General features: G+C 46.7%; 5 protein-coding genes across 5 annotated transcripts; 2 read left to right on the forward strand and 3 right to left on the reverse strand.

Moving 5' to 3' along the window:
- Window positions 1-7: 7 nt before the first annotated feature.
- On the forward strand, window positions 8-2239 carry BJY04DRAFT_221967 (uncharacterized protein; the record flags this gene model as incomplete). Its single annotated transcript, XM_073717266.1, has 6 exons — window positions 8-237; window positions 291-609; window positions 662-860; window positions 909-1244; window positions 1296-1352; window positions 1404-2239. The coding sequence occupies 6 exons, from the start codon at window positions 8-10 to the stop codon at window positions 2237-2239; spliced, it is 1977 nt and encodes a 658-aa protein (XP_073567411.1).
- Window positions 2240-3276: 1037 nt separating this feature from the next.
- BJY04DRAFT_221968 (uncharacterized protein) lies at window positions 3277-3965 on the forward strand (the record flags this gene model as incomplete). Its single annotated transcript, XM_073717267.1, has 2 exons — window positions 3277-3319; window positions 3463-3965. 2 exons carry the CDS (start codon window positions 3277-3279, stop codon window positions 3963-3965), a joined length of 546 nt encoding a protein of 181 aa, XP_073567412.1.
- A 1621-nt stretch (window positions 3966-5586) lies between these two features.
- Window positions 5587-8765, reverse strand: BJY04DRAFT_126556 (putative alpha-xylosidase). The gene has a single exon (XM_073708411.1). It carries the CDS (start codon window positions 8189-8191, stop codon window positions 5777-5779), a length of 2415 nt encoding a protein of 804 aa, XP_073567413.1. The 5' UTR covers window positions 8192-8765; the 3' UTR covers window positions 5587-5776.
- Window positions 8766-20553: 11788 nt separating this feature from the next.
- Window positions 20554-22410, reverse strand: BJY04DRAFT_221971 (Zn(II)2Cys6 transcription factor; the record flags this gene model as incomplete). Its single annotated transcript, XM_073717268.1, has 3 exons — window positions 20554-21018; window positions 21090-21585; window positions 21647-22410. 3 exons carry the CDS (start codon window positions 22408-22410, stop codon window positions 20554-20556), a joined length of 1725 nt encoding a protein of 574 aa, XP_073567414.1.
- Window positions 22411-22922: 512 nt separating this feature from the next.
- On the reverse strand, window positions 22923-24692 carry BJY04DRAFT_230562 (general substrate transporter; the record flags this gene model as incomplete). The annotated part of the gene is made up of 1 exon (XM_073719317.1): window positions 22923-24692. The coding sequence occupies exon 1, from the start codon at window positions 24582-24584 to the stop codon at window positions 22923-22925; it is 1662 nt and encodes a 553-aa protein (XP_073567415.1). The 5' UTR covers window positions 24585-24692.
- Window positions 24693-24796: the final 104 nt, after the last annotated feature.

Consider the following 24796-nt stretch of genomic DNA (forward strand, 5'->3'; position numbering starts at 1 on the left):
AGGAACCATGGCTGAGGCGAGTCGTCACGGGCTGGGTAGCGTGGTGGAGGGCTATATGAGGAGGAAGCTGCGCCGCGACGTTCACCCCGCCTTTGAGTCTCTTGGAGATGATACCACCCCGCCTGCGGTTGACAGCTCGGAATCCAGACCTCGAAGCTCTATAAATGGCAAGGGCAGCACGGTCGGGAAACAGGATTCAAGCACGAAGAGGACCAACGGCGATACTGACACGGGTTTGTGAGAACCCCGCCTCAGAACTTCCTGTTCAAACCCTAACCACACTGCTGCAGAGACGACATCTATCGCGATGCTCTACTCGAGCGCGACCGGCTCCAAGAAGCAATGGAGGCATACGAGCAGACCACCGCCGGATCCAGATTCAAGACCGATGTGACAAGCAAGTCTCTCCACTCGTGGGAGGAGGTACTCGAAGAAGTCACCCGAGCATCAGAGACATACAACTCGCGCGCGATGCTCTGGGGCAAAATCCGTGTCAGTATGCGCCGACTCGGAGACAACAGCAAGGTCTTTCAGGCGTGGTCGGTTCTCTTGCCGGCTGGATCGGACTGCGCAACTATGATCAGTGGCGGACTGAAGCTGATATTGTCGGTAGGTGCTGCTTGCTCTTTACGGACAACTGGCTGTATACTGACTGTTGAAGGCCGCTGCACGCTTGGCCGATCTGAGACAGGAAGTCTCGGATGCACTCGCTGAGATTCCTTCGCTGCTGACCTGCATTCACCAGGCATTGAACATCTTCAAGGGCTCTGTGAATCTCCACCGGAGTAGTGTTTGCCTTTATGTAGCGACTCTTGCTCTACTACACCATATCGTGTCTTGGTACAAGACAAAAGCAATCAGTATGGTGTCTTTCTGAATACGCGAGGAATCAACGCTGACAGCACCAGAGAAGCTCGGCCTCAGCATCCTCCGGCAGGGCTCATACGAGTCGCAGATGAGTTCCCTGCTTTCCAATCTGCGCGCCGAGTCAGAGCGATTTGATCGAGAAGCCCGGCTTTGCTCGTATGGATCCATCGAGCAGACAAGAGAGATCTCCATCCAGAACCAACAAACGCTGAACAGCTCGGTGTCCCAGTGGGATCGCTTTCAGGGGGAGATTCGGTCCGATCACGCGAGTACCCGGGATGGGATTCATGCGATTGAGGATCGAGTCTCGGATATGCATGCAATCCTGGAGCGGTTTCTCGGAAGCCATGATCGCGTTGATCCGCATACGTTGGGAGGTGGGTGTTCAGGAGGAATGTCCATTACCAAACAGCTGATACATGGAACAGCGAGAGGCCCAATGCTCCCATCAGATAGTGCTGCTGTTGAGCGAAGAGCACAGCAGAGTAAGTGCACCGGAATCCATCAGTAGGAACTACCTGATAATCCTTAACAAGTGTACCTCCGCTCCCGCGACCACGCCTTCTCAACCCTCTCCTACACCTCCTCCATCCTCGAAAAAGACCTAACCACAAACCTCCAATCCGTCTGGCAGCTCCCCCTTCCCTATCAAAACCGCATAATGGCAACAATGCAAACCCCCAAGCTCCAATCCTGGCTCACAACGCCAACCAGCTCCGCCCTGTTCCTAAATCTCAACTCCAAGGCCACATCCCCCGCCCTCGCCCTTTCAGCCTGCTCCTTTATCCCCGCAAAGCTCATCGAGTCGATAAGCGCCCAGGAGTCTGGGAATATTATTATTCTCGCGTTCTTCTGCGGCGCGCATGTCCGCAATAGCCCTGGTTCTTTATCAGACCCGCATTCCGGACCCGGGGGGTCAATTCGGAGTCTCATTGCGCAACTCCTCGAGTCACATCCGCGATTCGATCTTCAGACTGTGCGGAGGATACCACAAGTAGATGAAAATGATATCCCGGGTCTGTGTGACATTTTCTACGATCTAATCACCCAGCTCCCGCCGGATATCGTAGTCTTCTGCATCGCGGACGCGGTATCAGAGTTTGAAGACCGGCTCGCCATGCGCGAGGGTGGAGAGACAATTGTTCAAGCCTTGCTAAATATTGTTGAGTCTTGTGCCCTGGGTAATCAGAAAGGTGAACGGTGTGTATTCAAGGTTCTCTTGACGGCGCCAGGGAATAGTCGGCGGTTTTGGAGATGCGTCGAGGCCGTCGGTGCGGTTGGGGATGTGGTCTGGATGCCAGAGAAAGTACCGTCGCTGGGCGGGTTTACGGCTGGGAAGTGGGGGAATAGTGTTGGGGGGTTATTCGTCTAGTATATATCATATAAATAGTATTGATGTAGCTGCGTGTCTTCTGCCAACGGTCCAAAATGGCTACCTGAGAGTCGGGGACGTCAAAGAGAATACCAACAAGAACTCTATCAACTACAACATGTAAGGGCTCTAGGAGACGAAAAGCAGCAGTGCAGCTTGAATAGAGTTAGTCACTCCTTACTCTAGACACCTAGCCCAAGTACTTTGCTCTAATAAGTCCTGAGTCTTTAGAGCTTCTAGTCCTCAAGCATGCCGTCTTAGTCCATTCGCCCATACTGTCCTTCAGTATCAGAGTCTCATCTCGTGTCTGGGGTGTGATTGTACGTTCTATGATTCTAGAAAGAATATGCCAGTTCCCAGTTGAATATAGTAAGCACATGCTACTCGTACGCTAGCCTGATGCATATATTGATTCTACCACAGCATCTTTTCACCACCTACCGACTTCGTGATTACGGTCTCCGGACCAACAATTTACTCGAGCCACATACGACTCCCAATGCTTGAGAGACATGAACCCCCGTGTAAAGCATGGCACTCAAACCGATCACGGAATCGACTTCTACAAAACAGGGACAAGGACTCGGCGGAAGGATGCATGCATAGTGCATGGAATCGGCCTTGACCATAACAAATCCCGAAGCGGGATCTGTCGGGGTCTGCGTTGGAGATTGCATCCCAGATTCCCGCCAATCATTCTGTACGTGAAGCGCACATTCTGAATTGAATCACCTGGTCGTACGATGTGAATAGCCTTTCAAATGCGATTCTTTCCATGCCATTTGCTGAGGTTACTCTCCCAGGGTGTACTGTGCTGGTGACCGACAGCCCTAAGCCGCTGGTCTCAGGGTCCTCCTTGGAGTCTTTGATATGAAGACCCCGAAAAGAGCAAAAGGAAATGAAGGATTCGTCCGAATAGCCTATGAGTGTTCTATATAGCTAGGCTTGCTTTCCTACCAAATGCTCTTGCTATTCATATTCAGTCCATCAGAATCAACTCCACACCTAGAACCAAACAGTCCCGCCCACATTTCAAAATGAGAGCCTTCTTCCAGCTCGCCTCGCTAGGCGCTTTTCTGAGTGCCCTTGTTACTTGCTTGGCCCTCGCTTTGCCTAGCGAGGAGCTGTCAGTTACGAATCTCGCAGACGACTATGACCTAGAGATTGTAAGCTCCTGCATGCCCCTCATTCCCCCAGACGTATACGCTAACAATAAACCCCAGCTAAACCTCTACAAACCAACCCCGAAGAACGCACCCTCCACCCACACCGCCTCTGGTACTACGACAACCCAAACCTCTTCCTCGACAACAACTACCTCCTCACCAACGACCTGGGCGCCAGCTCCGCATACCTCGTCGAGGCCTCCAACACCACGCACTGGGAGCTAGCGGCCCGCAGCGCCAGCACTACTGGGAGCACCGACCTCCAATCCCGACAGGTAATCCACTACATAAACGGCTACAGCGAAGGCGGCTGCATCCCAAACTCCTTCCGCGAGCAGCGCCAGAACCCGGCGAACGGCGTCTGTGTCAGATGGAACGCGCTTGGGATCATGTCAGCGTTCATCGTGGGCGACGGCAACTTCCAGGTGAACTTCTACTGGGGGGAGTCGGTCAGCTGCAGCACCAACTATCTCGGTGGGGTGCGGGCTTGGTCGGGGTGTTGGACGACGCCGAATAAGTATCAGCTGCCGTGGTTCTTTTGGCCGTGCTATACCTGCTGAGCGAGCAGGTTGGGTGAATTCTGGGTGGTGTAGTAGGAGTGCTATGGAAACCCCAGGGTGATACCAATAGGCCTGCCAGCGGGTGGGAGAGATAATTGGTATTTTCATTTTCATTTTCATTTTCATCAGCCTGATTGGTCGGATGGCGTTGCCTGTATATATGACTGAAGACTTGTGAATGCTGCCTTTGGGGTGCATATGGATGAGCACTGGGAGGAATGCGAGATGAGAAAGCTTCTGCTTGATTTATCAATGGCCAAGACTAAGGGGGGAGAATGGCAGACCCTAAATCGAGCGAGGGTTTGGGAATCAGGGTTCTGTAGCAGCGGAATGGATGCACGGTATTTAGTAACCAGAGGTATCAGATGCAGTACAGATATAGCGGGAAATATGCATTTTCGAAGCATGCGCATCCACACAAGCCATCCAGAGGGTTTTTTCTATTACGCGAATGCCATCCCCAAGATGGGCCAATAGCTAACAATCCATGCCCACTGGTCGTAGGGTTCTAGGCTGTGACGATGATAACCCCGGCTAGACGACATCAAGGCTGACCACTGTCAAAACTGAGAGGTCGCAGCCAATCACTCCGTTTGCCTCACTATGCATCGAGTTAAAATCAGAGAAATGGGGGTAAGGTGAGGCTACACAAATGCGGGTGGTTAGTTGTCATCCGCCGTACTGGTATTCTCGGATTGGTTGTTCGTGTGAGTCTTCACCGTTGCGTGCACATGCATCAGACTGCATGGTCCCATTCTAGGGAAGTGCTGACGGCCCGCATGACCTGACTGCGCATTGGCATTCTCCTGGCATTCCATCATTCGTCCAGCGCAGAGGAGGAAGGTTACCCTCGCTTCGTCTCGGACTTGCCCCTCTGCCTAAGCCGATCAAACAATTGGATAGCTATCCCGATCATGGAGTGGAAGCCGATGGAAAGATCCCGAAAGCCCCTCCAGTCGAAGAACAAATACCGAGTTGTTTCCCGCCAGATGACCAGTTTCCTCTGCTTCCTTTTTTTTTTCTTTACACCTTTCTTCATCTCCACCCAGCAGTCTGTCTACCATGCCTCCGGATCGAGCCTATAAAGGCAGCCTCATCGGACGAGACTACGAATGCTGCGGCCTTGTGATGGGCCGCTTCACGTGCCTTGAGGAGCGCAGCAACGGCAATATGAACAGGATCTATGCCATTTGCCGCAGAGGGGCCGATTGCAGAAGAGGAAGAAGAGGAAGAAGGGGAAGAAGGGGAAGAAGAGGAAAAAAACCCCGGTTCTTCCCGGATGATTATGACGGTTGCTTTGAGAAAAACCCGCAGTGCTATTGCCGCGGACGCTACCCGAGTCGATTTCAGCATGAGAGGTCGCCCGCTCATATGACCTATCGCTGTCGGTATGAGTTGTGTGGCTTTGTGATGCCGGTGTATCGATGGTGATTGAGTGCCTTTGACAGTAGGGTCTTGTTGATAAGCAAGGAGTTCAGGACACTACCATGCACGACTTGGCTTTAAGTACAAGCTCCGTACGATTCCAGACCATATCAGATAGACTTGGAGATATCAATATCCCGGAGCTATTGTTTCAATGTATCCATAGCAGTTCATCGACCCAGATCGGGTAGAGAAGCGCAGCAGGTGGAGACTTTGAATTCATCAGAGTGATACCACGATACAATCAACATCGGATTGGAAGCGACACTAACAGGCTGGTTATCCTACGAAGAACACTAGTTACCCAGAGTATACTAGATGGAAAGGGTACGCCATCCACATGGTCGTTAATCCTGTTACCAATGCTCAATCTGCGTCTTACAAAATCAAGCAACAGCAAGCAAACCCTCCAACACCGCATTCAATGTCTCCTCTCTAAGACCCAAAGCAACCAGTTCACCCGATTTGACGCTCGCCGCAGTATCCTTCGAAATAATCTTCCAAATCTTGTCCTTGAGATCCAGACTCATCTGCGCCTGTCGCAGGAACGCCATGATCCGCGAATTCGGTGAGACGACGTCCAACTGAGGATTCGCGCCGATACTCAGCACGAGCTCGTCGTCGATGGCATGCGAGCCAAGTTTTACGATTAGGCCTGCGTCGGTCCTCAGGGGATGGACTTCATGAGCAGTGGAGTTGACGAGGAAGTGGATCTCTTCGGCAAAGGAGAAGCCGGGAAAGCGGATGGTATAGCCACGGTGAGATGGGGTTTGCAGGCGTGGCGGTGCGGCTCCTCCCTTTCTCGGGCTGATGGTGAGTTTGCCCTCTGACTGGGCGAAGGTAAAGAGTGTGCTGGAGAACTCAACCTCGTTCAGTGTCGCTCCGGTTCCCTCGTCTTCGAGGAGCTCAAAGCTTCCGTCTGCGCCGACGACAACGATAAGTTCGAGTGCCGCGGGGTCTTTGCACCCGTTGTCCGGCGCCTCGGCGGCATCAAGTGGTATGATTGAGCCCTCCCGGGAAAAGACTGGATATCCGTCTAGTGGGCGGGCGACCCATAGTGACCGATTGCCGTCGTAAACTGTGCCGTCGAAGATGTCGACATGGCGCGCGGGCGGAAACCAGACAAGGACCTGGCCCAGGCTGGACTCCTTTCCCCGTGGGGTTGTAATCGGCGCAACAATCAACTCGGATCCATACAGATACTGACTGGGTACGCGGTATGCCTCGTCATGCTCGGGATATTCCCAGTACATCGGCTGGCAAAGCGGGAGGTGGTCCCTCGCAGCGCGCGCATTCATAGTGTATAGATATGGAAGCAATCGGTGGCGGAGACGGAGAAACTTGGTAAGGATTCGCTCCTCCTCGCGACCTAAATTCCACGGCTCTTTGGGATTCCAAGGTGAGTTTGAAGAGTGCAAGCGCAGGATTGGGGAGAAGGCGCCGTACTGCACCCATCGAATCAGCAACTCGTTGTCTGTTGCCCCGTGCATGTGGCCGCCGATGTCGTGGCTCCACCAGGCGTACCCTATATTCGACGCTGTGTTTGTGAATTCTGGTTGAAAAGCGAGTGAGTCCCAGGTGATATGGGTGTCGCCAGAGAAGCCAATGGGGTACCGGTGACTGCCTGGGCCCGCATACCGGGAGAACGTCAACGGTCGTTTATCGTTATATGCGCTGTCTAGGAAGTGAAAGTGATTCAATACCCATAATGGATCGATGCCGGGTATTCGAGAGTGTTGTCCTTGTTGCCAGTCGACCCACCACAGATCCACGCCTTGGCTTTCCAGTCGCCGGTGCAGGACGTCAAAATACGCTTCTAGGAATTCCTGGTTCGTAATGTCGAATTGAATCGGGTCATTGTGTGAGGTATCATGGCCGAGTTGCGCTGCAACCTCCTTGTACAGATCCTCGAAGCTATGAATTCCGTCCGCCGGGTGAACATTAAGTGAGGTCTTGACGTCGTAATCATGCAACTTCTTCAAGAAAGCTTCGGGATTGGGAAAGAGGTGCTTATTCCAGCTGTACCCAGTCCATCCAGTGACCCCAGCCGCGAAGATGCGCGGATCATTAACAACATGCCAGTCCATATCCAAAACAGCAACCGAAAGAGGAATCCCCCTCGATTTAAAGCTTTCCATAAGTTGTAGAAACTCCGCCTCATCGTATGCATGGTACCTGCTCCACCAGTTTCCCAGCGCCCATCGAGGTAACAGAGGCTGTGGCCCGGAAAGCGCATACAACGACTTTACAGCAGCGCGATAATCATGCCCATATGCAAACAAATACCCATCAACTCGATCTCCTTCCCTCCTCGTCGCAAGCCATCCTTTCCCGTCGAACAACATTGAAGTGGAATCATCGATGCTAGCGAAGCCTTTTCGCGAGCAGATCCCCTGACCCATATCAGTCCGCCCATCCACCTCATCGAGCGTGCGTGCGGTGCCGCCTAACGTGTCATTCTCGTCACCGTAGCGCCACGCACTGCTATGCGCCCAGAATTTGCCCTTGACAGCTACAGAGAGCCCACTCGATGAAAACGCCTGTTTATCATACGTGAGATGCAAACGGCTGGTGATGATCTCGAGACTGGTCGATGTCTCCTTTGCGCGAAACTCGGGGACTGGTAGCTGGCGATTCACGGCAAGCACAGAGGCGCGATCTTCGAATTGCGCGTCGAGTGCGTACTCATATCGGAGAAGACCATCGGCCAGAACAGTGAAGCGGTACTTTGACCCTTCACTGCTAACAATTGCCCCAGGATTAGCGAGAGGCTGTTGGGCGAAAGTGTATCGGTGCGTCATGGCTGTGTTCTAGAGGGGAAAGCAGCAATTCCTTGAGGTCTCTGAATGCCGACTCTCTGAGCAAAGCAAAGAAAGGCATGACTTTTTGAAAGACTAACACCCGTCACGCGCCGCCAGAGGTCGTGGAAATTCTCGCAAACATTGCGGATTCCTTATTTTAGACGCGAATGAATGCAGTGTGCAGTGGATGACTACCAACCAAGCTGCGGAAAGCTCATCCAACGACCTTATTGGGCATCCTCGGTATAGGTGAGATATTGCGAGTCCATGATCGATTGAGAAGGAACAATCCATGGGGTTAGCATCGGATCTGGGTCAGGAGGAAGGTCGGCGGTAGCAGTGGTATGAATAGGTGTTGACTGACTGTGCCAGCCAGCATGCGAATTTCCCGCGGCATCTCGCGGAAACTCTCGCGGGAACTCTTATACCGTGTTTGACCGCCTGCCGATCGTTTCCATCTGACGATCGATTTCGTAGACCGCTACTTTAAAACTCACTATTTTTAAACCACTAATACCCTGTTAATATAGACTTAATTAAGGCCGCGCTTGAGTATCTAGGACCCTTAAAGCCAGGGCTTTTAATTAATTATACTTTTATTACATAAAAATTTAGGGTTAACTAGCTAACCCTATTAAGGTGTTATAAGGGTATTCAGGGCCCTAAGAGCAAGTAGTATAAAAAATAGCAACTACTTAACTACCAGCAGGAGAAGGAATTAGTATAATAAATTAATTAATTAAGCAGGCGCGGCCTATTTATCTTACATGCTATACTACGAAACTTCGCCTTTAATATTTATTAAAAAGACCCTAGAATACACTGGCCTAGCCGCTTTCTAGAGAGGCATGAAGATAAGCTTGTATATTAATATATAACTAGGATTAATACTGCAAGAAAGAAGGCTAATTTAGCAGCTTATTATATATTATACTTTAAATTCCTAGCTAGAAAGATCTAGGAATATAAAATTTAGCCTAAGGATATATATAACATAAATAAGAAAGGTTTTCTTATTAGGGTACTCTTAAAGGCAAAGAGGATCTTCTCTAGAAAGGATAATAAGACTAATAGGTCTTAGTAGCGTGTACAGGATAGGAATTAGAAATAAATAATTATAATTAGCTATATCTATGCTAATAGAACCTCTTTATCCCCAGGCCTTATCTACTAGGCCGCCTTAGGGAATCTCTAGGATTCCTAGCTATAAGACTTTAAGAACAAAATATACTACTACTTCTTTGTATTATCTAAGACTAGATAGACTAATAATAATCTTAGATTTGTATAGATTCGGGATATTTTTAATAGGAAGACTAAGGAAAAGGTAAGAAGGTACTAGAGGCTTCTTATTATAAATAGCTATAGCTCCTATCTTATACTATAAATTATAAAGTTCTGCCTGGCTAACAAGATTTATATAGTAATATTTCCGCCTTATTTAACCTATTATCTGCAGCCCCTAGATATTAGGATCTTCTTACTTCTCTCCTAGGCATATAGTAACCAACTAGAGGTATTTATTGTTAAGAACCCAGCAAGGCGGAGTCGCAAGGCAGAAACAGGGACAGCTGTTCTGGTTAGGACAGCTAGGAGGAAAAGACAGCAGGTTATTCAGGACTGCGGTCACGGGAGGACGGCAGTCTGGGAAGGACAGGAACCCTAGAAGGACAGCAGTCTATGCGAGACTGCTGTTAAGGGAAGACAGCAGCCGGTAAAGAACTGCTGTCAGGCAGGGACTACTATTAAGCAAGGACGATAGTCACGGGATAACGGCTGTCGCCCCAGGACGGCAATCCGGCGTACCCTGGCGGTAAGCTACCGAGCGGGTAGAAGGGAGCCAAGGTGAGCCACGGGTCACGTAAGACTACCACGGCGACTACCATAGAGGACAGCCAAGCATTAGTAGTCGAGATAGTAGTTGCCAAGAACTACCACTCGAACTACCACACTAATAACAGAAGATAGGTAGTCAGGATAGTAGTCGGGACGAAGGATATTTAAGGACGCTCATTACCACTATAACTAGTCTTACTTGTTCTTCGTGATTAATACAAATTATTATCTTAGAGTTACTGTTAAGAACCCAGCCAGGCGGTCTACGTGGCAGAATAATACGGACCAGTAACGTTGCGACGAGATAATAGTATCCCAGGATACTATTATCGAGAAAGGAATATTATTGACCACGGAAAATTACGCTGTTATAATATTTAGGTCCTTAACATGTTAAACACCTTCGGTGTTAGGACAGACCTAATAATATTAAACAGGCACGGACGGATACTAACTATTATATGATAGAGCCTACCCGGCGAGACGCCCACGAGGGAAATCACGTGTGTATACTATCCGATATACCAAGTAATAGTAGGAGTTTGGTATACAAGGAAGGGGCATCCTATTAGGTATACCACTTGGTATACCTTGGAAGGTATACGGGATAGTATACAACGCGGAGGATATTTAAGGACATTTATTACTACTATATCTAGTCTTACTTGTTCTTCGTGATTAATATAAATTATTATCTTAGAGTTACCTTTAGAACAGTAACACACTCGTACGAACTACTCTACAGGTATCCTATATATAAGATACTTGGCCTTGTCTACTTTAACTAAGCTCAACCCGACCGTGACTAGTCTTTATACTAGTTAGACGTGAAGCTATTTAGGAAAAGGATTAAGTAAGTTAGGTCAAGCGTTGCGAGCTTACGAGAGGTTACCAGGGTTAGGAAGACGCAGAGAGGTCTGTTCTTCCGTAACAGTTACCTTTGGAACAGCAACACACTCGTACGAACTACTCTACAGGTATCCTACACGTAGGATACTTGGCCTTGCCTACTTCGACTAAGCTTAACCCCGACCGTGACTAGTCTTTATACTAGTTAGACGTGAAGCTGTTTGGAGAAAGGATTAAGTAAGTTAAGTTAAGCGTTGCGAGCTTACGAGAGGTTACCAGGGTTAGGAAGAAGCCAGAGGTTGGTTCTTCCGTAACATTTATATATAAATATTAAGGCCTAAGCTATATTATAAAAAAAGACTTCTTCTGCCTGTTCTAGCCTGCATGGGAGAAGGCTTTATCTATTAAGAATATTAAAAGTGCATGGAAATCGACTGGTTTAGCACCTTTTAACCCGGAGATTATTCTAAAGAAGTTCTCTAAGAAGGAAGACTTATGCCCTTTTTCTAGTACCTCTATATAATTAATATTATAAGTAGAGGACTAGTAATAGATTAAATAGCTTCTTAGGAAGATAATAATAAAGATAAATAATTAGAAAACTAAAAGGTTAAGCTCTACTATTTACTATCTAACTACTAAGAATATTCTGCTAAAACTTTACTATAAGGGCCTTAAGACAGCACTAGTAAATAAAAAGAAAAGGTAATAGTATAGTAAGCCTCTAGACTTTACTTTTAGGGCCCCTTGTTAAGAACCCAGCCAGGCGGTCTACGTGGCAGAATAATACGGACCAGTAACGTTGCGACGAGATAATAGTATCCCAGGATACTATTATCGAGGAAGGAATATTATCGGCCACGAAAGGTTACGCTGTGATAATATTCGGGTCCTCAACATGTTAAACACCTTTGGTGTTAGGACAGACCTGGCGATACTAACAGGCACGAACAGATACTAACCATTATATAATAGAGCCCACCCAGCGAGACGCCCACGAAGGAAATCACGTGTATATACTATCCGGTATACCAAATAATAGTAGGAGTTTAGTATATAAGGAAAGGGCATCTTATTAGGTATACTACTTGGTATACCTTAGAAAGGTATACAAGATAGTATACAGCGCGGAGGATATTTAAGGACGCTTATTACTACTATATCTAGTCTTACTTATTCTTCGTGATTAATTATAAATTATTATCTTAGAGTTACCTTTAGAAATAGCAACATACTCGTACGAACTACTCTACAGGTATTTTATATATAGGATACTTAGCCCTACCTACTTTGACTAAGCTTAACCCGACCGTGACTAGTCTTTATACTAGTTGGACGTGAAGCTATGTAAAAAAGGATTAAGTAAGTTAAGTCAAGCGTTGCGAGCTTATAAGAGGTTACTAGGGTTAGGAAGACGCAGAGAGGTCTGTTCTTCTATAACATATTAATTACTAGTCAACACGAGTGTCTTGTCTTGACTTAAAACAACTATTGCTATGGTTTCTGGAGGAAATTAGCAAGCCAACCAACCCTCTACTAATATAGAGTAACTTTAGTCTGTTATTCGCACCATGCAGGAGCAGCTTAATAATCAAGCCGTGACTATTAATAACTTAACTAACGACCTTAATCAACGCAACGCTACTCCTACTAGTAAGGCTCAAGGAATGATCGAATAACTCTAGGAGCAGGTCCTCGAACTCGGCAATAGACTTACCGCAAAGACTATAAAGCTTAAAACCCCTAAGCCTTTTAATAGCACTCGGTCCAAGCTTAGGTACTAGTAGACCCAGATAAATACTTATCTTAATATTAATAGGGATAAGTTTACAGGATAAGGAGATAAAGTTCTCTTTGCTTCTACTTACCTTACCAGGGCAGCTTACGAATAGTTTAAACCCTTTGTGAGGGAATACTAGACTACTAACACGGATGATATGGCCGACAACACCAAGGAAATCTTTACAGACTATAGTATCTTTAAGAGATACTTAGAAGATATCTTTAGCAATATTAACACTACTTAAAATGCTAAACAAGAGATAAGATAACTAAGGCAGACGGGTGATGTATCTTATTACACATCCAAGTTCGCGCAGTTGCAATCGCGCATATCTTAGGACAACGAGGCCTTTATTAGGTAATTCGAGGAAAGACTCAAGTAGGAGATCCTCGAAAAGATAGCCGTCATGGATAAACCTAAGACTATTAAAGAAATAGTTAAGCGAGCGGTACGAATTGATAACTAACTCCGAGACCTGCGGGCAAGGAGAGAAGGTTACTATTAGTACTAGCGCAACGAATACTAAGTATCACGCTTCTATTAATCTGGCAGGACCGGAGGAAATCGCGCTAATACTAGATAATAATTTCAGCTAAGAAATTAGGGATATAGTGATCCCTACGGACCTCAACTAATAGACCTTGATGCGATACTTTCCGAGAAGGAAAGGGAACAGCGCCAAAAGGAGAATCTGTGCTTTACCTGCGGTAAATCGGGTTATAAAGCAGCGGACTACTCTTAGAGAAAGAAGCAGGGCTGGAAAAACTATAAAGGTTCTAGATAAAGGAAACAATTAAACGCTACCGTAGAGCTAATAACGCTCAACGCGACTAGGGAAGAAGACCTTTTCGTAATATCCCTGGAAGAAGCAGAGCATGCGGTAAGTATGGACATGCCTCTAACCTACGAAGAAGCTGCAGAAATTGCCCGGGAAACAGAAGAACTAGTCGGGTATATACTATACTAAGCTAGGGAGCTAAGGGCAAGGGGACACCTGAGTAACTTGCTCCTAGACTAGAGTAAACAGAATAGATAAACCCTTAATAGTATAACTGATGCAGAGCTGGAAGCTTACGTGCGTGTCTAGGCTAGAAGATATAATACCGGCTGTAGTAGTAAGGCCTGTGGGCTTATGTGTGAGTGCTATACTAAAGAATATTAACTCTAATAGATTTTGCAAAATAACCGAGTTAAGAGGTCGAACGGGACCTACAGAGACGAATCTGTTACCGAGCTAGTTTAAGAAAAGGAGTACAGCGAATTCCCGGCTATCACGTGGGATTTCGACCCTCTTGACGAATGATTCGGCACTTAAGTGGAAGGCCCTGATCCTAGCAGGGAGGAACCTATTAAGGTGCCCGAAACCCTGATTAAAAACCCTATTCAAGAAGGATTTGAGGATCCTTTCGGACTACTAGGTAACAGGAGGAGGCCTGATGCTATAGAACGGACTCGCCGAGAACGCAGGAGAACTAAAATTGAGCAAGAATAACAACAACTCTAGTAGCGAATCGCGTTTTAATATTACTATGTCCGGCTAACGTGCTGGGATAGGACTAATAAGGATTAGGCAGTACATGAATAGTTTTATAACAAACATCCACGATTCTGCGGAGCCTGCGGGCGAGATAACCGAGACTATTACGATAACCTGAGGGAAACTAGTGGGAAGCGGAGAAGCCTACTTAACCACAAATACTGCTACTACTAATAGTATGACTGCAAGTACTATGTTAAACACCCTAAGCATGACTAGCAACCATAAGTTACTTGCTATAAGCGTAGGTGTCCAGTGCCGTGGCACGATACCCTAAAAAATCTAGCAGAGTATAACCCGGTCGCGCCTAGATATATAAAAGATAACACGAAATACCCGTGCTATCGGATAAACTACACGTGCAAGGGATACAAGAGATACCCGGACTATGCGTTCGAGATATGGCTCCACTACTATAAAATGCCGTGTCTCTATCATGATGCAAGGAAAAGGGAGGCAGGACTAGCGCTAATACTATTATAGCATAGTAGGGCACCTGACTAGGAGCTAGAATCCCTAGAAGGTAATAAACTAGTTTTGCTAGGATTCTTAGTAGTAACGTAGTAAGGATGATACCTTAAATTATTAATCTAGGTTGACGGATGGCTAGTAAATGCTATGATCAACTCAGGAGTAACTGGCAACTTTATGAACCCTAAATTCATGAACTTTCATAAATTGCCAAGCGTGAGGAAGGAAGTTCCCACGCTAATTAACAGATTAAACGGCGAGAACCTAGGAACTCTCGAACTGACGATCGAATCGGTACTACTGCCCATGGTAGTATATGGGAAATACTGCGAACTAAGTTTTGATGTGACCCCTTTGGGCAAGTATAATATAGTGTTAGGGATCCCGTGGCTCGAGGATCACAACCTAGATATTGATTGGAGCAAGAAGACGCTCTAATAGAGAAAGAAACGCTTATAAATAAAAAAGGTACTAGTTAGGGCTGGCGGCTAGCGACGCGCTTAGAATAAGGTCGAGCGGGTAGTTGAACAACCTGCGGGGAGGTTGATGCCCAGAGGTGATTGTATAACCCTAGAGAAAAAAAGTCTAGTTATTTCTGTTATTGCAGCGACGAAGCAATTATTAGAGAAAGCATAGTTAATGAATATTCCTAGTTAGGCTACCAGCGAAACAAGACGATATTGCGAAATTATAGAAAATAAAAAGAGAGATAGGGAGGAGGCTTAGTAGCTAGCGGTAGTCACGAGTAACGCCGAGCTACTCTAGAGAGTCCTGAAAAAGTACAGTTAATTTTAAGATATCTTTAGGAAACCTAAGAACCCGGCGCTACTACCGCACGGGCCCCATGACCATACTATACTTATTTAGGAAGGAAAAGTATTGGATTACTAGCAAATAATCCCGTTAAATAATAAATATAATAGGTTGCTAAAAGACTACATCAACGCCAAAGAACCTATTAGGATCATCCGGAAGTCAAAGTCTCTAATAGGACACGGGGTCCTATTTGTCCTAAAAAAGAGAGGAGAGGAGCGACTTTGTATTGATTACTGACTACTTAATAATACGATAATCAAGGATTGGTACCCTTTACCTTTGATTGACAACATCCAGGACAGACTACGCGGAGCAAAATAGTTCACGAAACTCGACGTAACTAACGCGTATTACTATATTAGGATCAAGGAGGGAGAAGAATAGAAGACTATATTTAGAATGAAATAGGGTCTTTACAAATACTAGGTTATGCTGTTCGGGCTAACCAACGCACTAGCATTATTCTAGTAATATATTAAAGAAGTACTATAGAAGGTTTTGCCCAGATGCACATACATATATATTAATAATATTATTATTTACTCGGAAACCTTTAAATAACATGTGTTAGATGTGTAAGAGATACTAGCGGAGCTGCAAAAAGCGAATCTTAAATACAAGCTTAAGAAATACGAGTTCCACGTTAAGGAAACAGAGTTTTTGGGGCACTGGATTACTGAGGATGGTATCTAGGCAGAAGCGTCGAAGGTCAAAGCAATTCAAGAATAGCCCACGCCCAAGAATCTCAAGGAACTATAATAATTTATTGGTCTGTTAAACTATTACCGATGCTATATTAAGGGGTACGCCCATAAAATAGAACCCCTGTTTAAACTATTAAAGAAAAATATCCTGTACAAGTAGACGAATAAGCAACAGCAGGCTTTTAAAAGAGCTAAGGGAAATCTAACTAATCTACTAGTTTAGAAGCAGCATAATCCTGCTCTACCTATAGTAATAGAAACGGACGTATTAGACTATGCTTTAGGGGCTGTAATAACCTAAACTAGAGCTGACAGCAAGAAAAGATTAGTAGCTTTCTACTCGAGGAAATTCACGCTACTAGAAGCGAATTACGACATCCACGACAAGGAACTACTGGCTATCGTGGCAGTATTTAAATATTAGAAAATCTACCTAGAAGGCGTAAGGTACCAAGTCGTGGTTAGGTCTGATCACAAGAATCTAACTTACTTTATAATAACTAAAGCGTTAATAAGGAGGCAAGCTAGATGAGCCGAACTACTATCGCAGTTCGACTACAAGATAATATACTATAAAGGGACTAAGAACGTGCAGGCAGACGCTCTCAGCCGAAGACCAGACTATAAGGACAAAGATAAAAGTCTGAAACTAGCGATCCTACGAGTTAATAAGGACGGAACGCTTAGAAACAACCTAATAATCCTGGCCGTAATAATAGAAGTTAGCGGACCAGAAGTCCTAGACAAGGTTAAGAAAGCCTTAAAGGACGACAGGCTCGTGTAGAGGATCCTAGAAGTATTAAATAACAGGATTAAACACCAAGACGGCATAATTCGGATTAAGGGATTAATCTATATCCCACCAACGCTAATCAACGAGATTATTTTATTATATTATGACGGTCTAACAGAAGGACACTTTGGAATCGATAAAATATATAAAAAAATAGCAAGAAACTATTATATCAAAAACATAAGAAAAAAGGTTAAAAGATACATCAGCGAATGTGAAAGCTGTATTAGGAATAAGCCTGCAAGGCATGCTCTGTACGGAAAATTGCAGAACCCAGAAGTACTAACAAAACTATAGGAATAGATTATAGTCGACTTCGTGGGTCCTTTACTAACTATAGTATTAGGAAGGGACTATCTCGCAGTTATCACGGACCGACTCATGAAATATATCCACCTAGTACCAACAACGACGACTATAACCGCGAGGGACATAGGTCGCCTATTCGTTAATGTTATCGTTATGAATCATGGCACGCCAAAGTATATTATATTAGATAGAGATAAACTATTTACTGTAAAATTCTGGAAATCAGTCGCGGACTAAATAGGGATCGAGCTACGAATGACTACCGCGTATCAACCGCAATCTAATAGATAGACAGAAAAAGTGAACCAGACTGTTAAGCAATATCTGTGATATTATATAAACTATATGCAAGATAACTAGGAAGATAATCTACTAATAGCCTAGTTTGCATACAATAATTTAGTTTATAGCGCAACTGGCATGATACTATTTAAAGCTAATTACAGGTATTACCTAAGCATGCATGGGGAACTATTATAAAAGGAACTAATAGCTAAAGAAGCCAACCTCTTTATAAATAGGTTAAAGATAATCTAAGCCTAACTGTTAAGAGACTTGGAATTTGTTAACATGCAAATGGCAACCTACTATAACAAGAAAAGATCTGAGGGACCAGATCTAGAAGAGGGGGGGAAGGTCTTCCTCCTATAACAAAACATTAAAATAAAACAACCAAGCGCAAAGCTGGACCACGTCCGCTTGGGACTATTTAAAATTAAGAAGTAACTAGGACTAGTTAATTATCGACTAAAGCTACTAGCCTTAATAAAATATATATACTTAGTTTTTTATATTTTATTATTAGAACTAGCACCTGTTAACGCCAAACTCGCTAAATATGTAGAAGTTGAAGAAACAGACGAAGCAGAATATAAAGTTAAAAAAATTCTGAACCACAAGCGAGTCAGCGGTAAAACCCGATACCTGGTAAAGTAGGAAGGATACGATACCTCTAAAAACACCTAGGAACCTATTAAGAACCTGACGGGTTGCTAGAAGAAGGTTTAGGAGTACTACTAGGGATCTTAAAAGCAGAAAAGTCTACGTTCTACCAGAATATTGGAGACCTAATTATCTGAGTTAGACTAGTTTAGTCTGATGTTATAGCTAGCTAAGTAACCACAGCCTCGTGCTTATTAGCTAGGCGCTTGAGTTTAGAGCGATCCTTAGTAGTTAGAGGATCCTCCTTATCTAACTAATCCATCACTACTATATTATGATCCAACATCTTGACGCCACGCTCTTTTAGAAATTTCCGTTGTTTCCGGAGATAAGATAGCTTTGCGAACAAGCGGGCGGAGGCCTCTTCGGCCTTAGCTATCTCACGCTCTATCCGCTCCTCATCGCGTTTCAAGTTAGACCATTGTTTTTCGCTGTGAAATCGCTTCTCGCACTTGCGACCGCGGCAGGTACATGATGCGTAGTTCCGGCTCTTCGAATCTATGATACACGCAATACCGCGGGTGGAGCAGTATTCGCAAGGGTTTGGGATAGGGAGACTATTTCGGATAATACTCTCGGACTGGGTGATACGGTCAGCAAGACGGTTACGCTTGGGAGGCATGGTAAGCTATTTTAGAAAGAAAAGAAGAGGGAACCAGAACTCACGGGTGTGCGGGGAACCCATGATACTTATGCTTTTCGGGACGAAAAGCAAGAAGAGGGGGAGGTGGTATTAAGAACCCAGCCAGGCGGTCTACGTGGCAGAATAATACGGACTAGTAATATTGCGACGAGATAATAGTATCCCAGGATACTATTATCGAGGAAGGAATATTATCGGCCACGAAAGGTTACGCTGTAATAATATTCGGGTCCTTAATATGTTAAACACCTTCGGTGTTAGGACGGACCTGGCAATACTAACAGGCACGAACAGATACTAACCGTTATATAACGGAGCCCACCCAGCGAGACGCCCACGAAGGAAATCACGTGTATATACCATCCGGTATACTAAATAATAGTAGGAGTTTAGTATATAAGGAAAGGGTATCCTATTAGGTATACCACTTGGTATACCTTGGAAAGGTATATAAGATAGTATACAGCGTAGAGGATATTTAAGGATGCTTATTACTACTATATCTAGTCTTACTTGTTCTTCGTAATTAATTACAAATTATTATCTTAGAGTTACCTTTAGAAATAGCAACATACTCGTACGAACTACTCTACAGGTATCTTATACGTAAGATACTTGGCCCTGCCTACTTTAACTAAGCTCAACCCGACTGTGACTAGTCTTTATACTAGTTGGACGTGAAGCTGTGTGAAAGAGGATTAAGTAAGTTAAGTCAAGCGTTGCGAGCTTACGAGAGGTTACCAGGGTTAGGAAGACGCAGAGAGGTCTGTTCTTCTGTAACACCCCTAAAGATAAGTATACTATTTTTTATTCCCCTAAGAAGATTTAGCAGGCACGTACTACTATAAAAAAAATAAGGCTATATAAACCGCCAAGGCCGCCAGGGAGGAAGAAAAGGTATAAAAGCAGCTTAAGAAGAAAGAAATTAAGCATGTAAAGGAGCTAAAAAGGCTTAAGAAACTAGAACAGCGTCAACTACGGATGCAGATAAAGAAGTAAAAAAGGTAATAGAAAAAAAAGGATTAATTAGCTAAGGAGGTAGCTAAACAGCTTTAAAATAATATTTAAACTACTAGATTAATTACTAAGAAGACCCCTAAGAGATTACTAACTAAGAAGAAACAGGTTATTAAGCTACCAGTAGCTTAGGAAGTTAAGGAGGTCCCCCTACTAGTTAATAAAAGAGGTAAGCAGATCCGCCTTCCCTAGCGCTTTCGGAATCTATAAAAAGGCGCTATACAGGCCTTAGGTACCTTATAATTAGTATACCAGATATTTACTAGATAATTTTATTTATATATAATTAAAAAACTTTATTTTCAGAAGGGGGTGGGGGGTTGAAAATCGATCGTCAGGCGGAAACGATCGGCAGGCGGTCAACCACGGTAGACTCGAGCCCCGCACTGCTTCAGCCTGCATGAACCGTTTTGTGGTTTCTGATTTCTTTTTTTGTTTTTTTTTGTTTTTCTTTTTTTTGTTTCTTTTTTGGTGGAGACGTTCAATATGCATGCTCATAGCTTGGGGGAGAAACACACCAAACTTTTGTTCAAATTGGATGCGGTCTTATTTCTAGGAAGTCAATAGGTCCTCGCTTAGACCTCACTTATGACTGTAGTACTAAAAATCTTAGAGATTCTCAGCGAGTGCAAGATACAAGCCCACCACTGTATTCTTTAACCCTACATCTCATACCAGTCCACATCACCCGATACGACCCCCTCAATCACACCATCAATTACGCTCTGATCCAGCTGAAGCTCCCATTCCCCGGCCTCAATAACCATCCCACCCTCGTACCCTTGTACCGAACCCTGAGCCTCCGCCTCCACCTCATCCACATCCAAACCCACATGCAAACCCGTCACACTGCTCGTGCTCGTGCTCGTGCTTGTACCATCCCCACCCGGACCCTGCAACAAGCCCAACCCCAATCCACCCGATAACAGGTCCACCTCGCACAGCCGCCGCCGCATCCCCGCAACCGTCTCGCTCTCACGCCGGAAAAGCGAGCGAAGCAACTTCTCTAGCGCGAGAACAACATCCACAGCACCCCCGTTGGAGGACGTGCCCCGCGCGCGCCGGATCGACGGCACGATCATGATAATATCGAGGAGGGTGTGCGCCACCTGGGTGAGTTTTACTTCCTAGACAAAATCGTCAGCATACCATACTCAATACTGCTGATGCTGTGCAAGAGCGAGTGTGTAGTATGTACCATGGCATAAGCATGCGGCCGGATCGACTCGAGCGGGATCCGCGATAGGAAGCCGAGCAGGCCCTTTGCGAGCGGCAGGGGGAATTCGGGGGTGAAGTGCACCTCGCGGGCGTGCGAATCGAGGAGGAAGTTCGAGAGTGCGCGCTGCCAGAGCAGGGACTGCAGCCATGCGCGGGTCGTCTGGATGTCGACTTCTTGTAAGGTGACTGTACTGCTATTGCTGCTCATTCCCTTCCTCGTACGCGCGGCATCCTCGTCGCCGGATACGGAGTTCGTCGTGATATCTTGGTATAGAAGTTGAAGCTCGCCCCTTTCCTGCGGCCGCTCGATTGCTTTCGGCGTTGAGGGGAGAAGCGACTCGGCGAGGGTGAAGAGGCGCACGAGGCGGCAGAACCCCGAGATCGAACAGATACCGTGGTTAACTTCGCGCGTTGGATCTGGGAGGTAGGGAATCTTCTGAAGCAGGATTGGGATTTCATGGGTGCTGCAGAATGTTCTGCGATGGATTAGCATTAGCCAGCACATCCCCGAACAAACCAAGCAAGGTCGACGGCTACCGTTCAGTAACAAACAAAACCCAGAATATTCGAATCCCTACCTCCCTCTCTGCGACAGGGAGTGAGTCGAGCGTATCCTCGTCATCAAGCCGTAGGAGATGCGTATAGGTGATCGCATCGCGCAGCGCAAAGGTCGCAGCGTGGACCTGCTCTGTATTCGCATAGTACATGTGCAAGAACAGCGAAATCAGCAGTAGATTTGTCGATATCGTGTTCACCGACGTCAGAGTGGTTCGATGGCGCAGACATTCTCGCACAAATGCCTCGCTCGTAGCTGCCGCTGAACTACTATCTGCGTCTTCATCGAGTAGCCGAAGCTGGAGAATCGTCGCCGCGCTCAAAGCCGCCGCGAGCGCAATCACATCCGGCTCGATATGCTGATCATCGCATAGTCTGGCTTTCAGATCCTCTGCGGCAACAACCGGCCAGATCGCGTACAGTTTCGACTGATACATATCGAGGTATGGAAGATACTGCGATGGTGTAATCCGCCCGCTAGCCTGTGGCGCCGGTGTTGCTGCAGTTGTAGAGTGAGACGGGATCGGAGAAGACGAGATCAAATCGCGATCCGTTCTCGGAGACCGCGTTCGCTGCTCAGTAACGCGCATAATCGTCGAGGGCCGTGGACCCTTTGGCCCGCGGCGCCGGCGGATGCGTAGATTGGTACATGGCTGGTCATGTTTCAGACACCAGGTGCAAGGGTTGCAGGCGTCACACTTGACGCGGCGGAGGGCGCATGCATCGCACGGGGTCTGTTTTGGCATCGTGGTACAAGCGTCGGTCCTTTGCATCTTGGTGGAGTCGAAGACTCGAAGGTGAAAAGAAAAAAGAAAAGAAAAAAGGACGGAGAGACTATAGGGAATGGAAATGGTATGAAAAGTGCGGGGTACATATAAGACAGGGGAAAAGTAATATAAAAATAAAACTAGTGTTAAAAGCAGAAACTAGGGTACCGTAGTGGAATCATACCAACACGCGCCTCACTGGATCGTGGAGATATCAGAGGGTTGTGCTGTCTTCAGAGTTCAAGGTGTTCCTTCGTCAGGATTCCACGCTAAAGAACTAAGATTCTATTTTTGAAAGACCTAATACGCGTAAAGGTCGTGTTGGATTAGGGACCTAACAACTATATGGAAAAGTATTCGTGGGCCCTCAAGCAATCACCACAACACAACCCATCCGGAGCTCATTCTCTTAGAAAGAGTGTCAGATACATGCGAAACAGAACTAAGGCATCTGCACATCCACGGACAGGAACGTATCCACTCGCAGAGACCTAATGCTCCTGCATAGCCACAGACCGAAACGTATCTACCTCTGTCTTACTAAACTTCCTCGCAGAGATCTTATTCTCAAAGAGAACATCCAGCTCACTCGGCGTACGGCCCGCCGGCTCCGGCAACCTGAAGAATGTCCACACGAGGCAAAGGAAGCAGAATCCCGCCCAGATAAAGCCCCCTTTGCCACGCAAGTTCCACGCCGTGGGGTTGAGAATCGGGGGATTCAAAAAGTTGGCCCCGATCGTGGTAACGTTATAAGCGTTTCGCGCAAGGACCGCAGTCTTGATTCGGAGGCGTGTCGAGGGGATCTCAGAGACAATGGCGTAGCACACGGGTCCGACGGTGAGGTCATACGACACGACGAAGAGCATCAGCATCGCCGCTGAGCCGTAACTGACTCCGGAATTCGTAGCGGGGATACCCATGAACCCAACAACTAGGAGAACTGCGAGCATCATGGCCGTACCGCACAAATACAGCCTCCGCCGCCCAACCCACCGCATGACGAACCATGAGCCCAGGGTCGCGCAAAACGCCAGCGCGTTCAACCCCAGTCCAAAACTGAACGACTGGTCCGCGTCAAAGCCCTGCTGCTGAAGGAAGTAGGTTATGTTGCCCCCGAACCATATCCCGGTCAGGCATTGGCACATCCAAGCGACGCAGGCAATCTCGGTTCGGCGGAGATTGGGTCCTCGCAGGCAGTCCCAGTATGAGACTCCGTCGCGAGCGAGCTCCTCCTGCATGTTCGTCACGACCATCATGGCAACTACGTCATCGGGGTCGTAGCGCGTGTTTTCGCGAGTTGTTAGACGCAGGAGAGAGCGTCTTGCTTCCTCAAGACGGTTGTGGCGGACGAGCCACCATGGAGATTCGGGGACGAAGAGGATGCCCACTATAATGGGCACGGGCCACATCCACTGAAGAGCATAGGGGATTCGCCAACCCCACTCGTCAGTTCGTTGCAGAAGGCCGCGGAGGACACCGGCGGAGATGAGCTGGCCAGTTACCCAGCAGAGGTTCACGTATGCGGTCAGGTAGGGGCGCAGGACGGTAGGGCTGACTTCAGCGGCAAAGGTCACAGATAATGTCTGAAAGGCACCCCACGGAAGACCACAGAGCATCTCTGCGGCAAAAAGCATGCCAACATTCTGCGCAAAGAACATGATGAATATGAAACCGCACAAGAGCACCATGGCGCCAATCATGGTCTTCTTGTATCCAATCCGATCGGCAATCAAGCCAGCAACCATCAGGCCCATGATCTGACCAACTTGAGTTCCGTTCTGTAGGCCAGACTGCCACGCCGACGTGACCTGGTAGGTGCCGTCGCCCATCGGGATGCCGAATTTCTTTGCAAACGTAGGATAGGCGTAAAAGGAGCCCAAGAGCGAGGTATCGTAGCCTTCCATGATGATGGAAAGACTAATGAGGAAGCTAGACGCTATGGCTTTGGGATACAGTTTGATGGCCTCCAGATTGGTCATGCTGTGTTCATACTCGGAGGCACGATGTGCGCGCTGCATCGTCTCCGTAAAGTCGGGAATGCGCTCCGACATCTGCGCGAGTATCTCATCGCTGATGCCGACAGTGCCCGTCATTGAGGGCTTGACGGGCGCGCCGACATCGTGCTCTGTACCGGATGCTTTGATTGCGTCCATTGTAGTTGATATTCGGAACAGATCAGAAATCAGACTTTAGCTTGCGCTGTGACTGGAAGATAGACGATGGCTGGCCATAAAGCGAGGTGTCCTTTTTATAGTAGTGATTATCGTCACATCGTGAAATGCGGAGGTGCAAAATCCGGGGGAATTCGCAAGAATTCTCGGATTTTGAGCTTGGATGCCAATCGCAAAAATTCTAGCCGAGCGAT

The sequence above is a fragment of the Aspergillus karnatakaensis genome (genome assembly GCF_047715665.1).
Source record: "Aspergillus karnatakaensis strain CBS 102800 unplaced genomic scaffold BJY04scaffold_54, whole genome shotgun sequence".
Lineage (NCBI taxonomy): Eukaryota > Fungi > Ascomycota > Eurotiomycetes > Eurotiales > Aspergillaceae > Aspergillus > Aspergillus karnatakaensis.

What these genes read in the sequence shown, in the direction of transcription:
- BJY04DRAFT_126556 (XM_073708411.1), bottom strand. Translation starts at nt 8,191, where the DNA reads ATGACGCACCGATACACTTTCGCCCAACAGCCTCTCGCTAATCCTGGG.